The sequence below is a fragment of the Squalius cephalus genome, assembly GCF_949319135.1.
Source record: "Squalius cephalus genome assembly, chromosome: 11".
Classification (NCBI taxonomy): Eukaryota; Metazoa; Chordata; class Actinopteri; order Cypriniformes; family Leuciscidae; genus Squalius; species Squalius cephalus.
Genome location: NC_137132.1, coordinates 18,535,650 through 18,554,712, shown reverse-complemented (window position 1 = coordinate 18,554,712; position 19,063 = coordinate 18,535,650). Strand labels below are relative to the sequence as shown.

General features: G+C 40.0%; 1 protein-coding gene across 8 annotated transcripts in view; it reads right to left on the bottom strand.

Moving 5' to 3' along the window:
- Positions 1-19,063, bottom strand: part of bcas3 (BCAS3 microtubule associated cell migration factor) — a 222,242-nt gene that overhangs the window by 116,489 nt on the left and 86,690 nt on the right. For all 8 annotated transcript variants that reach the window (XM_079885981.1, XM_079885983.1, XM_079885984.1 and 5 more), the window contains 2 exons: positions 17,354-17,550; positions 16,744-16,841 (listed from right to left, as the gene is read on the bottom strand). In XM_079885981.1, coding sequence (XP_079742107.1) covers positions 16,744-16,841; positions 17,354-17,550 — 295 coding nt within the window. The remainder of the gene's footprint in view (positions 1-16,743; positions 16,842-17,353; positions 17,551-19,063) is intronic.

The window sequence follows — 19,063 nt, the reverse complement described above, 5'->3', positions numbered from 1 at the left end:
ACCTCGCTGGTTCACACTGTTGGAGCACTCACATACGCACTCAAGCGGACACACACAAACGTACTTTGGGCTCTTATGGCTGGGCACCTCCTCTTGTGATTGCTCACTGGTTCCATAAGGAGTCTGAAGTGGAGCGCTGTGGGCAGACAGGGGACGTGGATGTAGAAGACCAGCAAGCGTAAAGGCCTGTATAGTCCAGAGGCTGTCATGAGCCTGGGGGCAAAGCAGACATCCTAATCACCCTTCTAATGGCACACAGATTCTTTCTTATGTCTGAGCCGTGCACCTCAGGCCATGTGCCACTTCCAGCCAATACTACAATAGCCAATACAACCACAGAACCTCCCCCTACCCGACCTAACCTTTTGTTTTCTTTACTCGGCAGTATTTGCGTTTGTGTTCTGTCTGCATTTCATTGGTTTGTGAATCATTTCCTGTAAACATTTAGACAGGACGCTTGCAATGATGCCGCTATATTGACTTAAAGATAAAACCTCCATCTGACAGGTGACGGCTCAGGAGAGGCACCCACAGCAGTTTTTCCCAAACGCCTGCTGCCCTCTGAAAATGTGCAGTGCTCACTCCAAAGACAGCTTGTTCAGCCAAATTACAGGCTTCTTGTGCCGTGTGTCGCTGTATACGACAGCACGTCATTTCAACGTGGCTTGCGCCTGCTGCCATGTAGTTCTGGGGAAGTAAGGTGTTTCTCACAAGTGACAACACTTAAGACTTTCACCCACAGCACTATGGAAACAACCCCACTGCAGTCTTACCTGAACACGCCTAAGCAGTGATGCATGAGCAACACCATCATCTCACACTTAAATCAGAGGGGGATCTATGCAATCTCACCTACAAATCTGCAAGACGCTATGAAAAGAAGTGATACAAATAACAGCCATGAATTTCATAAATGCATAGATTTCAGTGGATAAAAATACAAAAACGTATTGTAAAAAAAAAAAAAAAGGTAACATCTACAGCAGTTTTTGCTGCAGACTAACTTCTAATAAATGATAAAATTATATTAAACCAATTAAACTAATCAATAACTGATCTTATTTTTGGTTAGATGCCTAAATTAATGAAATTATAATCAACTACCTAGCTTTAAACCGGTACATTTTCAGTTAACGCAATATAAACTTTAAAACATTTTTATTTTAATTAATATCCTAAAATATGAAAAATCTTAACTGTCAACGCAAACTCTAAAAGTCAGATATTGCCATCATAGTTTCCAATGTTATGAACAACAGCACAGGCAGTACTATCAAAAATTTCTATCAAATTTATAGATAACTCATTATACTAATAAGATGTGCAGGATAACACTCTTATCTCAAGCTGGCCTTCATAACTTATGAAGTACCCTCAGCTCTTTTACCCAAATCATCTTCTTCATCATCATCTCAAACCCTAAACCCCCCTAAATATCTCCAGGACCAAGAAGGAAGTTCTGTCCGAGTAGTATAGGAACAGCATTCATCTGCCTGCCATGTGCTCCGAGTCATCACTAATCAGAGGCCAGACTGCAATAATTAAGGTAAAAGAACTATGAGATGAGTATCATAGCCTTTGACAATCCATGGATTTCAAAATAGCTGAAGTACCAGTAAAGACACCACCTGAAATGCATTATAATGGACATTTTCTGAAAAAACCTGGTGCCTGATTGAACAAAACTCACTACCACAATGCTTGGGCGTTGTGGGTGGTTGCCAGGGCATTGCTAGGTGGTTGCTAAGGTGTTCTGTGTGGTTGCTAGGTCGTTGATTACTGGTCCAAGTCAAAAGAGTCCACTAACAAGCGTCGGTGATATTCTGGACATAGGACTCTCCTTCAGTGCAAGTCTATGGGATTTTGCCCATTTTTTTTGGCCAAGACTACAAGGGAAAAAACTTAAATTATTGAAGTCGCACAATTTCACACAAAACCAGGTATCATTTAAAGAGACTTGGATTAAACTGCTCGATTCATATGGATTTATTTTACAATCTCTTTATAAACATTTAGAATGGATTTTCAAGGGAGGGACAGAAATTTCTTAGATTTGTTTAAAAAAATAACAAAAGTCATATGGATTTGGAACGACATGAGAGTGAGTAATTGATGACAGAATTGTCATTTTATTTGGGAGAACTAACCCAGAGAACTAAGTCCAAAGCACACATAGTATGGGACACACTATGTACAAAAAAAATTATATTAGGAGTAAGTGGTTGTGTTAAACTCTAAGTATGAGAAATAGTAACAGTGAAGTTTGCCTTAGCTAATGATGAAATGCAGTGAGACTCAAAGGAGGCGTCCTGGCTGTGGGGTGATGTGTCAGAATGGAGAGTACAAGCATTCGAGGTCTGAAATGAAGGCGATACATTCACTTGGACAGGGAAGCTAGCCACCTTTGGACTGGCTTGTCACAAATCTCCCACCACCAACAGCATTAAAACAGCTACTGCTGCTGCCATGACAACTGCTTTCTCCCTTTCCGTCCCACCACACAACTCTCTGACACGTACCCTCCACTGGGTCACCGCAGACACACGTACACCCTGACACCTCTGGCACAGCACATCTGAGCAGAGCTTGTTTTGCTCGTCTCAGGAGGGTTAAAATCGTGTGTCTGTGTCTGCGCCGTCCCCTCCCTTTCCCCTCCTGCTCATCTGCCACAAACTAAATGATCCTTTCATTTCCTGCCGGGCTGCTGGGCCCTGAGGTGGCGGCCACGGTTGGACTCGGCGGCTCTGCTCCCATGTGAAGTTCACAGCTCTTCCTCTTAGCTGCTGATCCACTATCATAACAGAGCTTACCATGGCACTTCCTGTCTGGGACAGAATCGCGTGAGCTATGCCACGTCTCGGGCAAATATTCACCTGTGAGAATTCACCAGGAAGCCAGTGACTGAATGTATTTGCACACGCGTAGATTAACAAAAAAGTAATAAGAAAAAGGACAATAATTCTAAATCATACGTATAAGCACACGCCCTCCTCTTGCCCAGTCCTCTGAGGCCTGACTCCGGAACTGACTTAGGAAGTAACTTAATGGTTACCAAACCTTTAGGGGGACTGGGTGAGCGGCATTGGGCTAAACATGTGTTTAGAGCAGACAACATCAGCAATCACCACTTGACCCCTCAGCAGAGAAAGGGTCACATACCGCTCCCCCTTTTTTCAAGTGCTGAAGGAAAAAACAAGAGGAAAAAATGTTTAACAGATAATATAGTCAAGTGAAAGCACTTGCCTGTTGTGAGGGGACTGCAACCATGCTGATTCCCATATGTTGGAAATACACAGAGCACAGTCCAGAGGCTACACCAGGGATTTCTCAAGCCTCAGAGGGACGAAAACACACACACCATAATACACATAGTCATGCTTTACACAGCAGAAATGCAATTTCTTGCTCTATAAAGAGTAAACGGAGTAAAAGAAAATGATGTTCAACAAAAATGTAATGTTTACATTTTATATGGGGAGTTTGTACTTGTGTTCCGATTTATATGTACTTTTGCTGACATGAAGAGTTTTTCTAGTGTACTGAACTGAAGTGCGCATAAGTTTATTAATTTTTTGTAGTTTTATGTTCTAATAATATCGTTACACAAAATATTTAAGTTTACTTCAGTTGGTATCCACAACCAACAAGTATATGTAAATATTAACTAAATGAATTGGAATAAAATCAAATTGAGTCAATCAAATCAATTCAATGAAATCAAATCAATGAAATCAAATGTTAAATCAAAATTCCATATGTAAGCAAAATGCATATTGTAACTGACATTTATTTATATAAATTAATTGTAATCAAATAGAATAAACTAAATTGATTCAAACCAACTGATCAAATCAAAAAAAAAAAAAATCTCTAAATAAATTGAATCGATAGCTTGTTAATCAGAATATGCCTAAACAAATGTAATTCAATTAAATTGAATTGGTTGCTTGAGAGTTGCTAGGATGTTTTGGGAATTGGTCCAAATCAAATGCGCCAACTGCCAACTCTACTGTATGGCTATAAGGTCCCTGCTTAAGGGTAAGCCTATGGGATTTTGTTTTGTATTCTTTTAAAATGGGGTTTGTAAAAATGTGTTATGTGCATGAGCTGTTCAAACAAACAAAAGTGGAGTCATTCTTCAAGTATCCCTCCATTTCCTCCCCTCTCAGTTCCTCAGCCATTACAGTAAGTGACCCAACACCTCTGGTTCCCCAGGGCTTATTTGTAGCAAATGAATCAGAAATCTGAGAAACTAAGCACCAGCATCTCCAACCGCTTAACCCCGAACACACATCACATTACCTAATGACAGCCTTGTTTAGAGAGAACAGACACAACTAGAAACATCAGTTTGAGGTACACAAAGCGAATCTTTCACACAAGACTTAGGTTTATCGGCAGTTTTCCTGTCAGCCCTGTTAAAGGCTTTAACAGCCCATGGTTCAGGCTTTAAATTCTTTGTTTCCAGACAGCGGGTTGTGGTGGATGTGTACAACTGCAGTTTTATTGTGAATGGAGAGGAAAAAATGCAAGGAAAAGGAAAGAAAAACAATGTTAGAAAGAGGCTTGTTGGCACTCTAGGTGGAACGGACATAATATGAGGCAGTAAGTGAAAGAAAATGTGAATAGATTATGTTAAGTGTCTAACTGGTGGTAAGACAACATGCAACATCAAATAACTTCAATTCATTAAGTAGGGGTCTCAGATTTCCCAGCAGACCACATTAAAATGCCAGAGGGGTTAAAAGTGGGTCCAGTTGGGTGCAAGACGCCAAAATAAAAGAATTAAGTAATGCACTGTTTACATCCACAGAGTAGATGGGTCAGGGTTTGGGTGACACAAATCGACATGATGGGTCTCAGCACTTACAGATCGGGGGGAAGTTGCATAAGGAGTGGTCTTTAAATGCCATTCTTTAGGAGTTTTCCTTAAGAGTGCTGCCAACCTCCTGGAAACAGGCATTTGCCAAAAAAGTGGTGACATGGTTGTGTAAAAATACTAAGAAAAGAGGTTAATGAGAGGAAAAAGAGGGCTACATTGTGTTGAGTGTTAAAGGATGTAGGAATATTCATTCATTCGAAAGAAGAAGAAAAAAAACTACATAAACATTTTCCCGGATGTAATTTTCAGTGCACGGACACATTTCCCAGTAGAAATCATCAGTGAGGAGGAAATCGTTTAGTCTCCTTAAGTGCCAAATTGTATCCTGATTTTCCTGCCCCAGCTGCCTGAGCGAAGTCAGAGGTTGGACGTCAACGTCTCTAACTCCTGGACTACAAAAACACTGAGAAATATTCCCTGACTTCTGACTTGTTTGTACATTCAGCTTTCTCCAAAAGCTACACGATAAAAAGCGTATCGCTTCTGGGTGTTGTACATTTATCCCTACAGTGGTAGACCAAGCAAAGCGAGTGTTTTTTTGGTGTTTTTGGGTGATTCCATGAACAGGATAGGGGTGGAAGGGGAAAAGAGAGAGAAACATGTGGAGCTAATTTATTAAAATGACTCAAAATGCTTGCCGGTTAATTCAAATCATGGTGTTTATTAGAATTCACAACAAAGCCTCAGTGGAAATATTTCTTGGGGTCAGTACGAGTAAGCCCAGACCGCTCGATCTCTGTCTCTTTGCACAAGAACAAACCGAGCTAAAACCAAGAACACTGCAGTCAGGACAACGCATTGGAGTCAACGTTTTGCTGGTACAAATGGAAAACCAAATCATTTACACATACTTGTAGCTTGATTCACAATAGTTCTGGCATCTTTTGCTCACGGTCCCTCATTGTTTCTGTCCTTTTTTTCTGATCGGCTCTGGGGCTGTGTTGTGTTTACTCGTACTAATTTACTGAATTATGTTCGGCTAAGCACTCAGCCTAGTTTGGGGCGACAGAAGCGCAAAGGGAGACACGTTCTGCCCATGGGTTCAGGCTTAAAAGGCTTATCTTCCCACTGCTGATGACAACTGAGGTGCATCTCTGGCCTCCTTGACCTCATTGCAAACAGGCGCCAGGATGTCTGTCTAACTAACGCAAACAGCACCTCGACTCTCCAGAGCCAGTAAGAAACAGCACGAGACCACTATAGAACAGTGTGAGTTTGCAATAATGTAGCATGAGACCTTCGTTAGGACCGAAATGTCTCACTTGAGACATTGTTTGGACAGGAGTGGCATATGCAGTCCAGTATGAGTGTTGACTGCGAGGCCATTTCCTTAAGTCAGGTGAAAAGAGAGCGTGCAGTACCTTCTCAAGGCTTCCAAAAATAACCGAGGTGACTCCAACCTGCCATCCAGCCTTTCTGGCCTGGGCTATAATTAATATGACAAGTCTATCCAGAGCAGAATAAATTATCCCACCGCTTACATGCGAGCAGTTTGGGGAGTTCATTGGAAACACATGTTTCTGGGAAAGACCGCTTTGCGTGTTCGGCGCTCCTGAATACATTTCCGCTCCCATGTGACTGTGTTACGGCTGGCAGAGTTAAATGTAACCGAATGGGTTCAATACTGGCACAGCGGTGGCTCTAACGAGGGAAGCACATTTGTTTGACCGCACCGGACGTCAATCAATCTGGAAGAGCCCCTAGATCGGATCCCGGCGAGCACGTCCCTGTGCAGAGACAGTTCGCAATAATGGGTGTAGCTGGCAGCGAGCCCTTTGGCCTGAGGAGGGACGCGTTTTGGAGTCCATTCTAATGCCGTTACGCACGGGGGCGCACAGAAGGGAGAGCGGTCCATGTGCGGGGTCTGTTTCGGTGAGGCGGAGGAATACTAATGAAAGCATTTTTCATAATTTCACACAAACCCAGATTCTCTAGGCCTCTGAAACAAGGGGGAGAGGGAATGGGGAGAGAAATCCATTAAAATGATCTGGAAATGATGCTTTCCAGCCCTGGACTGAGACAATGAGGTATAAATTACTGTGATAAGATCTGGACAAAGTTCAAATCAAGCGAGATTTTCACATCTGGTCCTGTGCTCTTGTCGTCAAATTAATGGATTCTTCTGAAGCCGTGTGCACCAAGAATGTGATAACTTGTGCTTCCTGTTCTACTGATAACATTCCCAAGGGGAGGGAGAGAGAGGCACTGGGTCTTCTAAAGTGTACACAGCACTGGACAGCAAACCTCACACGCTTTCCTTCTGTAGCTACACAAACAAACGCTGACATACATGCATGTCATAAATCTACTTATATTAAGATTACAAAAAAACAGGTACAACAAAAAGAACAGAGAAAAAGCTCATGCTAAGAAAACTGTCAAGACCTTTTTGATGCTCCAGAGCCGTATCTCCTGCTTGCCTGGCCTGCCAAAACAGATTGTGAATCAAATGTGTGAGGTGTGCGCTTCTGCCTCGCTCACTCTCTCGGCTGATGATGCCAGCGCACCTCAGCTCAGTGAGATCAAGAGAGAATGGACAGATGGAGAAAAACAAGAGAAATGGAGAATGAAAAAGGACAGAAAGATAAATTAAAGGATTAGTTCAGTCCAAAATGTAAAATGTGACATCATTTACTCACCCTCAGGTCATTTCAAACTCTTCTTTACAGAAGTAATTTTGAATAACATCCTGATTGGTCTTTTAAATGCAGTTACAATGAACGAGGATCAGTAGTTAGTATGACTATTTCAAGTCTTATATTATTCATTTATAATCTGAGCTGTTAATGGCTGTGGCCAGATCATTGAGTTGAACTCACAAATTGGATCAAGGGATGTGTGAACAAATCATTCAGACAGATTTTGTGAACTGAATAAAACAATTCATTAACAAGATCTGTATTAATAAAATGATTTGTTCACAAATCGGACATCTGTACTTTTCCCATTAACGTGCTGGAAAGCTAAAAAAAAACACAACAACAACATTATTATTGTCCATATTTCACACAAACCTACTATATGGCTTCAGAAGATTTGGAATACAGTGCACAAGTCATATGGACCACTTATATTTCCTGTCCTGTCAGTCGTTATACTGTGCTCATACTTGTAGCTTGCACTCTTCAATTGCACGTGCAAATGCAACGGTGCCCGCAGTATATCAATTCATTATAAATAAAGCGCAAAATAAATTACTAGCATGCAACATTGCAGTTATGTTGTCAATTAGTAAGTCATGAAATTACCAAAAAGTACCAATAAATTACGCAACTGGTACTTTGCATGTTAGCTAGGTAGGATTTGCATGCAGGTATGATGTTCTTTCTATTCATCAGGAGCAGTTTCCATATGTTTCATTTACAGCTCATGCTAGTATTGTGTATTTACCATGGTAACTGTTGTTTCCGTAACCCCAAAATGTCACTTCATTTTCACTTTGTGTTGTTTTGTATATTTCTCTACAAGTCTCTACAAACTTTATTGTATTAACAAAAACTAGTTTCGGACTTTTATTTAATAGCCTTATCTTATACTGTTTGTTCATCAGTATTAATCATATATATATATATATATGCATATGTAACACAACACATTATAACACATAATAGAACACTTTTGTTTTAGGAATTAGGTCAAATTCCTAAAAGCAAAATTGGGTCACGGCTTAATGACCATGGGAAAATGTGGGTCCCATGATCAAACCAGTTGAGAACCACTGATTTAGAGGAATCTACAGAGGAATCTGGCTCAGGCATTTTAGGCGTTCCTGGCTGATTGGAAACACACAGGTGTAAATGAACAGACGTTTATTTCCAGGTGAGGAGAGAGAGAGGCAGAGGCTCCTCACCTCTCCACAGTCACCTGGATACCGTTTCCAGGAAGGCCCGCTGGCCAGGGTTAATCTGCGACACTAAATGAATAAACAAAGGATGGCTCTGTGGGCCATGGTGGGCAGGTGAGCTCAGATCATCTTCCCACACTGAAACTCATCTGCACAGGAAATGACCCGCAGCACCGCAGCACCTCACCTCCACACCTGGAGAGAGGAGGGGCTGTGCAGGAGAATCTGACCATGTCACATTACCTCACCTCCAGAAGAGGAACTCGCCTCTCACATCTGTCAACAGCTCTTCAGTCATCCTTCAACAGCAGCTCATTCCACACACACGGAAAGAACATGCCCACTCAAAAGGATCAGAATGAGGTCAATATTAGCCATTATCAGCCATTTTACTCTATTGTAAAGATTACAAAATAGTAAAAATAATCCACATTATTAGCATTTAAAATGAAAAACATTTATTTTGGGAAACATTTCGGGAATCATTTGGACTACAATGGTCCAAAAATAAAAATAAAAATCATAAGAATCATTTGCTCATATATCAGACAACACTGGTCTTCCTGAATGCTAACGATTAACTAAAAAGAACTGACTCATAAGAGTTATTTGTTCAGGCATCATTAGGACTACAGTGGTAATTATATGAATAAGAATTATTAGAACTCATAAGAATTATTTGTTTTGGGAATCGGACTACAATGCTCTTGCTGGATGCTTATGATAAATTAAAAAGAACCAACTCACTCACACTCACACAAATGATATGGAACTAACCAAAGTATTCGACAGAACCGCACTATAAAAACCAACATTAACTATGACACACACTCACACGACAATCGAAAAGTCACAAAACAAATACAACAGACTTGCTGTCTCCTGGCCGGAGAGCGGCACGGAAGAGGTGGGGTTTGATGGAATGCTTTCTCATTCTTCATCCTCTATTCATTTTTAACAGCTCTTTCTGTGCGCTGCTCTCCGCTCACCGTAATGACTCAATGAAGTGGCGTACATCAGGCGCCGACTCAGAGGTGTAAAAAATACCATCGCAGCTGCCCGATCAATACATTATGGAGTGAGAGTGCATGCTGGGGGAAGATAATGCCGCCTCGTGTGGAGACGCTGTCAGAGTCCATTAGTGTCTGGAGGGCTGTGCTGGGAGCGGCGGGCATATGTTGAGTCGCTGAGGCCCACGTTTTGGCGCGGAGAGCTTTTGTTCTTAGCTTTTAATTGTGGCCCCACCTTGGAGGGGGCCAATCACTCTGAGACCCCCGTCAGAGCGTGCTGGTACGCTCGGATGTGGCAGGCTGGGACAGCGGGACCCAAACTAAGAGCTGTGCTTTTCTGCGGCTGTCAGAAACATGCAGGCGGGCACACGCACACACGTAACAACAAAAATACACAGTGGGGAAGATGGAGACAGAACACAGTGTGCCCGAAGCAAGTATGAACTTTCACAGGCTGAGCGGTCCTAACTGATGAGAGAGGAATGGGAAGAATTTTAGCAGCATGAGACGAGTATGTGTGAATTTACTAGGGATGTGCAAGGCCATATTTTCAACTGAATAGTCAGAGTATCTGAAAAACTAGCCGAATAATCTTAATTTGCCTGGCACTTATGCATCTGACACCGTTTGGACAAGTTTATACAGTATAACATTTTGTTTTAAGAAATTTTAACCTGACATCTTATAAAAAATTTCATTAAAAACAGTTCAAAGCAGAGATTAGGGCTGCCCAATATATATCCTTTCAGCATCAACATCGCATAGACCAGGCCCAAAGGTTCGGAGCACATGTGATTCATGGATTAATTGCGGTTTAATCATTATAGAGTGAAAATGTATAATTTTCTAAAAATATAAAATGTAAGTCCTGACAGTTTAAAAATTCAAGTTAGCTTAAAGCATTAAAGAACAGAAATATGTAAAAGAGAACTCAAATTGGTTTTCTATGCACCACACAGAACCGAACACGAACACCGTATTCCGTTTTCTTTCTCTTTTTTTTGTGCTTGAACAGACACATATGAGCAAAATTATGTCAAAATGCCCGTCTCTGTAAGTATCGTCGTAAGCACAGTCGCTTGTGTCTTGAGTGAATGTAAACAATTGAGAAAGAAATTTGATGCGTATCATTATATTGCGTCTGCGCATTAGGTCTTAAAGTGACAACAGCCTAATATACCTGCTGCCTTGTATGTCATTGATGTTAATCAAACAAATCCCAAATCTGCCAATAAATATCCAATACTGACTAATACTGATAAATAATAAATACTCTTATATCTGTTGATAACTAATATGCTCCAGATAAACCGTGCATCCCTAATTTAAAGACACAATTTACCAGGAGAAAAGAAAACAACTATATAAACTAATGGTCAACTAGTTGACCGTTGCGACCAATCCTTACATCCTGCTGAGAACAGGCAGTCAAATACTGTAAGACTGACCTGAGGCCAAGGTGAGAAGGGTCTACAACTCGCCCACTGCTGTTTGCCATAATAGCGGCAAGGATCTTACTGGCACATGGAGTGAAATCCGCACATGTCCTTCCTGTCACCTCATCGCACTCCAACATCTAACCCCACTCGACCAGATGTGTTCGATTATGCCCTAAAACACTCACACAAGGCCACATATGACAACCCAACTCCTTCAAAAAGCCATGGACGAAGGGTTCAATCAAATGCAAAGTGCACTGATCCTAAATCACAACTTAGCAATTCAATTGTTTAACGTTGTTTAGATGATGAGGATGGGGTTCATATGTTGACGGTACGAGTGGTTGTGTGTTGGAGTGGCTTGCAGCACTGTAGAGGTAAAAGCTTTGAGCGAGTACACAGCAGATGCTTGACACATTGCTGTCCATTCAGTCGCTTTAAAGAGCAGCTGCTCCTGCCCCTGGCACTACATACACAAACTCTTTCTCTCTCTCTCACACACACATACACACACACAACGCTGCCCTCGGTTCACACATATAGAGGTGTTCTGAGAGTTCTTCATCATGTTGCTATGCGGTTGCTAGGATGTTCAGATTTGGGTGAATGCTAACTTGCTCAAGTTAAAGACCCAACCCTATTACAAACAGACACATAAAAACATGATATATGAAAATATATGAATATGAAAAAAAAGCATACAAATTTGTATTTTCAGACTGTCCTCTTCACCAGTTTTATTTTACTGTCCACCAAAATAATCCCTCATGTGCTCAACTCATTCTGTTCTCTCCTCACAGCCAAAAAAGGACTTCAGCAAGACAAGAATGCTACACAGACACCAAAAAGTGCTGAATGATTTACCTTCACCTCAAGGAAAAATAGTTAAAGAGAGAGAGAAATAGAGACATTCTGCTTCCTTCTTGGCTCAATATAAAGAATAAAAACATCCCATGCAAAGCTGCATGGCTAGTAAGAAAGTCAAGTAGATTGCCATATTAGTAACTGGATATGTCGTCACACTCCAAAGCTTTTATTATCTTTTAATAAATAATACAACACATTCCAAATAATAAACTGAAAATGTTAAAATATACCACAGTACTTTAATATTTTTGTTATTATTTATGTCATTGTTTGTATTTGTATTATTTTACAAAATGTAATATTATTTATTCAAGAAAGAAGGTCAAGAGTCTGATATTATATCTTATTACTATTAATAACTTTTCTGTGGTCCCGAACATTATTTTATATTATATATTATATGCCATTTTATTTTATTTTATTGTATTTTATTAATAAATTATAATTGTGTATATATATATATATATATATATATATATATATATATATATATATATATATATATATATATATATATATATATATATATATATATATATATATATATATACACACACAATTGTAAATATATATAATTGTAAATATATAATTGTATTTGATAAAAAAACTTTTATTTTATTAATAATAAAGACAAATTGCAAATAATTTTATTATAAAAAATGTATTGTATAAATATTTTTATTTATTTATATTTATATATAAAATAATATTTAAAAAAATTATATAAATAAAACAGTAGTATTATGTTTTATTTTCTAAAATGTTTATAAAATAAAATGTAATAAAATAAAAATATTTTATTTTTGCTTTTTCTGTCAATTGTTTTGCTGTTGTTTTGTACTGATGCTGTGGCAATATCATAATACAGTCTAGCCAATAAAGTAATTGGGGGAAAAAAATCCAATTTACACAGAAAAAAAGAGAAAAAACAGAAAGGGAAAGAAGGAGAAAAATAGGAAGGGAAGCGATGGCAGTGTGAGATAAGGCCGTTGGGCCTCTGATTCTCAGACAGTAGGTTGATGATAAGAATGGCATCTTTCACAGTCAGATCAGCCAATCTGGCCAGGCGTCCGCGGCAGCTTCTGTATTGTGGCGGGGACTTCCAGGTCAGGGGCAGAAGAATGGAGTCAGTGAGTGTGGCGGAGAGGGGGCCTGGGGCAGGTGGCGAGTCGCTATTGAAAGAGACAGGCTAGGGCGGCAGGGAGAGCGCTGGGTCACGGGAATGGCTCCCCAATCTATAGGCGGCTCAAAAACACCTCTCATTGTTCGGGGAGATCATGTGGCACGAGCTCCTCCTTGAGCCGCGTCAGGATCCTTCTGGTTTGAATGTGAGCAGTATCTCCGACAACAAGCCACCTTTATGCCCATCCAGGTAATTACAGACCACGGGTGAGGATCCATTACTGCTGGACGCAGGTAGAGTCCAGGTGCCCAGTCTCTGAGCGCTCAGCCATGCTGAGAGAGGAAACCAGGGGAGCGATCAGGCCTGTCCCACTGGCCTAAAGGCATGACCAGCACAGAGGAACATACTATACTACACTAAAGCACAGAGATGGCTTTGTCTTGCCACACACACACACACACCCTGCACCTGAGTTGAGGGCTGTGTAAGGGCGGTAGATAAAACACAGGGCACACACTCTGATGATGATAAGTATCGGTGAGAGCAGCTTTACAGTCACAATGTGATAACAGCCAACAGCACTGACCACTGCCATGACTAAACTAATGAAGGCAACAAATGTAGATTAGAAAAGTAAACATTTGGTACCATTAAAAATACCATTCAATTATAGTACCACTGAAATTAAATGTGAAATGTTAATTTAATTATTGTATTGAATTTTCTCTTCTCTTCTATTCTGTTCTGGAGAATATAAAAATCTTTTACTTCAGTGTCAAATGTATCATATTGCTTATATTATTAATTTAATTAGGTTTTATTTAAATCATTTTTTTATTTTATTGTATTTCACTTTATTTTGTGTGTTCTGGACAAAATAAGGACCTTTTTAGGCATCTAAAATACACACATACTGGTAAATTATACACTGAGGTAAAAGTACTGTACAGTGATGTTCAATTTCATTAGTTTTGTGTGACTTGTTTTCAATTAAAACCATGTAGTTACATTGCAGTTCCTAATGACGTTACTGATCAACTAGTGAGCAACTCCAGTTATGTGGCACTTTAAATCCATACCCCAGCATAAAAACAATATACACTCAAACAGATGAACATTAACAAAAACACTCGCCATCGCTCCTGACACAATGCAAGACACACTTGCAGATATCAGTCAGGCTTCTTCCAGGACGCGATAGCAAACTCACAACACGCCAGCATCTTTCGTGCACTGTCGCCCGCTCATCTCCCGATCTCCGACAGGCCCCTGCCACCCCGCCACGCCACACACATAACAACTGGGCCAGGAAGGAAAAGTGCTCTCGCCGAACAAATGCCGGGGTGTTTCTGCTACTGAGTCATAACAAAATACAATCAAAAGAGATTTGTGTTCCTGCTCGCTTTATGGTTCAAATAGATAAAGCGCCTCCTGTCTTTCCTCGCACAATGCGCTGTGTAGTCTAGCAGGGCCAGAGTGACGCTCCTGGGACCAGATAGGAGTATCGATAATGCCGGCTGCATGTCCGATTGATTTTGGGAAGCTGAGACAGTGGCTGTGTGATTTTTTCTTTCTCCTGATACGCTGTGTCAAGCAGACGGGCGCTGCTTATGATGGGTTTAGTGTCAGCACACACATCCGGCAGAAATGGCCACATGGAGACGGCTCCCTTAGGAGTGGTATATAACAAAGGACACCACATAAACAAGCATTAATGTATAGCAGCCAGGGAAGCTATGATATCTTCATGTGATCTTTCTGAAACACTTACTTTCACAATGTAAGGACCACGGGTTTGTGAGCTGCCTACATACGGTCATGTAATGCTTTAAAGCATCCACAAAAATACATAGCACATCCAAACATTTTGGGCAAAATAATTGAATTGTTGTTTTGGAAATATATTTTATTGATACCTCTCAGTATTAAATGAATTACAACTTTTTTTTTTTTTTGGTCTGTTTGCTGATTTTAACCAAGATTGTCACAATGCATTATGGTATTGACTTCTCCTATGGGATTGAAGAATCTGGCCAAAATAAAGTATTATTAAATAGACTTTTATATATATAATTTTATAAAATAACATTTCTAAAATATACACTATTTTATTGTAAAAAAAAAATATTTTATTCCACATATTTATCAACACAAAGTTCTAGATATATTGTATTTATAATAACAAAATGTATGAAATATACACTATTTCATTATACATAAAAATAAAATAAACATTTTAATGAATCCATTTTATTTTTATTTTATTCATATTTGTCAACCAAAAAAAACACCCTTTAGGCATAAACGTACACATAAATGCTAAATTTTACACTGACCTTTGGGTAATTAAGTTGCCTTAACAGAGCGCACATGTCCGTGTGAGCAGACATGAAACTGGGCAAATGGTTGAGACAGTTTAAACTGGGCCTAAACAGTAAACAAGATCGAGACACTGTCCTGCAGGACAGCATTACATCCTCCAGGACAGCCTGGGCTAGAGAGAGACATCGCGGCAGAGGAGGTGCGTCTGCACTCCGCGGGACAAACAGGGCAGCGCTGTCTTTTGAAGGCACAAAGACAAAGCGATGAGCGCTGATAAGAGCAGGCGCCACACTGCTTGAAGCCCTGAGAGCTGAGCAATCACACACAGACTGATAAGCATCAGCCCATAAAGAAGACTCCGGCAGCTCTCCTCCAGACGGGCCGGAGAAGAGAGAATGAGAGGGAGGAGAGCTGTGTGATAAAGACGGTTACTTTCTTTCTTTTGGAGGTGAGGGTTTAGAGGAGGGGCGACGTGAGATGATGACAAGACAGTTTTCTTGACAGGAAGTCACTAGATGCAAAGGAGCAGCAGGTACGTTTGAAGACACCGCAGAGAGTCAGTGCAATCTTAAAGATGAGAGCACCTGACAGTGCGATGCAGCTAATGTGTGTCTACAGGCCCAGCACTAAACATCACAACAGTCAACACAGCCTACCTTCCACTGACAAACCACATTTTGGAGCTCTGCTTTGATTTCAATGAAACATGAAAGACTGTGTCGTGCACATATATACGTGTGAGCACACACAGCAAAATATCACTCTGCGACTGAAAAAGAGCAAACAGTGCATTGTACTTTGATTCTCTGAAATTGATTTTCTCTCTCGTTTTGTTTAGACCGTAGATCTTCATATACAGAAGCTCAAAATGGAAAGAAATATTTTATAAGTGCAAGCCTGTCTAGATATCTGTTGATTGGATTATCTTAACATGACAACTGGAGGAATGAAAAAAAGAGAAATCAAAATCCCTTTAAACAACATCCATTTAATCCAACTCAAAGGTCACAATAAGCATATTTACCAAATGTAGACTGCTGATAGTTTTTAGGCAGGTTGCAACTGTTTCCATGTAACAAACCATGAAATATAAGTGCATAGTGCATACAATCATATAATGCCCAGCAGACTGATTCTTTAAAGAAAGAGTCAAGTAAGAGACTATTCCTGAGGATTCATCACACTGGGAACCGCTGTTTGTAATCGTAGAGCTTCAGAGCCTGTGGAAAAAACATAAGAGCAGCCAGTGGTCTTACCTGAGCCGGTATCTATGACTGTGGACTGGCCTCTACGGTCGGCCACCAGGCGAGAAGACCCAGGCATGCTAACAGGCTCTGAACGCACGGGCTGGATCCTGCATCACACGAATAAGAGATATCCAAAAAGTGTGAATTAGACTTGTATGCATTACACTAGTTAATGATGGTTACCTATAATCAAATGAATGACATATGCTGAATATGCTGATATGCTAATCAATCATTTTATTTCAATAATAATTGAAAATGTTTCAGTATTTGTGGAGAAAAGCTCCCAAATTATGACTGAATAATAGACAGATAGGAAAAAATAGAATGAAAGACGGACAAACAGACAGTATCAGACAGACAGGCAGACAGATAGATAGACAGACAGACAGACAGACAGACAGACAGATAGACAGATAGATAGATGGATAGATGGATAGATGGATAGATAGAGTGATTGCATTGTGCAAGTGCTGGACTAGAGTTGGTCAATATGTGTATTTAGTGAATTTCTGTGGTTAGTAACATGAGTCTATGCTGTCACACTGTGAATTTGGTGTTGATGGCAGGTGGTAATGTGAGCAGTATTGTGTGTAAATGTGTGTTTAAGCATCGGCACCTGAGGCTGTGTAGGTCCAGGTCGTCTGTGTCGAAATCAAGAAGAGGCTGCTGGGTGTCGCTGGGCCCTTGTGACTGGAGAACAGAAGAGCTGGAGGAGATGACCGTGGTCTGACCTGATGGATGGATGGTCTTGAACTGAAACTGAGGGCCCATCCAGAGTCTTCGGTGAGGGCCAGTGTGGGTAACAATCTCCACCTGTAAAGTATAACACATATAGAGGAGCACAGTATTTGCAACATATTCAACTTCAGTAAAGTGTTCTTTTTTTCAAGTGCACAATATTTGGCTGAATCTCACAGGACTTGATTCTCTGCACCCAGATATGTTATTAAATTTTTTATTTTATTTTTATTTTCTTCTTAGAACAAATATTTTCAACCAGTAAATATTTAAGTGTAAATAATAAATAAGAATTTTCCCTATATATATATATATATATATATATATATATATATATATATATATAAATTATATGCATTTAAAAATTTTATATGTAGAGGTAAAAACATTTAAAAACATTTCTTAAAATATATATCTGCCCTCCTACATTTTTTACGACTATTAAAATATGATAAAATTAAATTATAAAAATGTACTTATTTATGATATACTGCGCTTTGTTGTCTATGAAATGAAAAAGAGGAAACTTAACTGAAAAAGTTTATAATAACTGAAACTTTCATAAAATATTGAACACTTATCACACCACGTTAAATGTATAAAACTTAAGACACCAACAAATATTATTTAATGCCATATATATGGCATTTGTGTTAGACAGACGCCACTCTTCCTCCCCAGTGGACTGCATTAACATGGCATGACACTAACATCATGAAGCGAAAGAGAGGGAAGGGCGGAGGAGAAGAGCGTCCATCCGGCCAGCAACCCTCTCTCCACTTCATTTCTCCATCTTTTCTGAAAGAGCGTGGGGTCAACTCTTCCGTCCTCTTCCTGTCACATCTGTGTAAATGAGGCTAGCGGTATGTGTGTTTTTATTCTCTGTAGTTAACACCAACAGTGTTGCACAGGCCTGAGAGAAACAGATGCTTTCATGGAGGCTATGTCCAGATGTTGCCCCCCTCCGCACTCTCTCTGCACTTCGCCTTGAGCCCGCCATATTGCAGCCGCCTCACACTGACAGCACTTATTACACACAGCCCGCTGCCATAGCGCTCACAGACGACTGTGCTTTTTATGCTATGTTGCCATAACACATAACAGACAAGCAGACTAATTGCAATCACATATAAAGCAGATAAATAGAGCCATCAACAGGGTTTAGACTGTGTTTAGTCAATAGCTGTCGCTGCACGTGTTAATGGTGTCATTAGGCAGGCGGGATGTGATGGGGGATGTATGCTGTCGCTAATGCTGGTACATTAACAACCTTAAGGTTTAAGAGCTTTGGCTGGGGCCGTTCAGGCCACACAAAAACTGCCACACACATGCTGGACATGTTGCATCTGGGTAATCAAGAACATTAGATCATAAAACTTACAGTGGGGTTCAAAAGTCTGAGACCGCATTGTAAATCTGGGAATAAGAATCTAATTTAAAAGATTTTGATCAATTTAAAATTAAGAATTTAATGATGCAAAATAAATAAGGAATGTTTAATATTCTGCACGATATTAGTAGGCAACTCTAGTGCTGTTGTAATTAAGCATAATACTAGGAAATACTGAAAATTAAATGAATTTTTCAA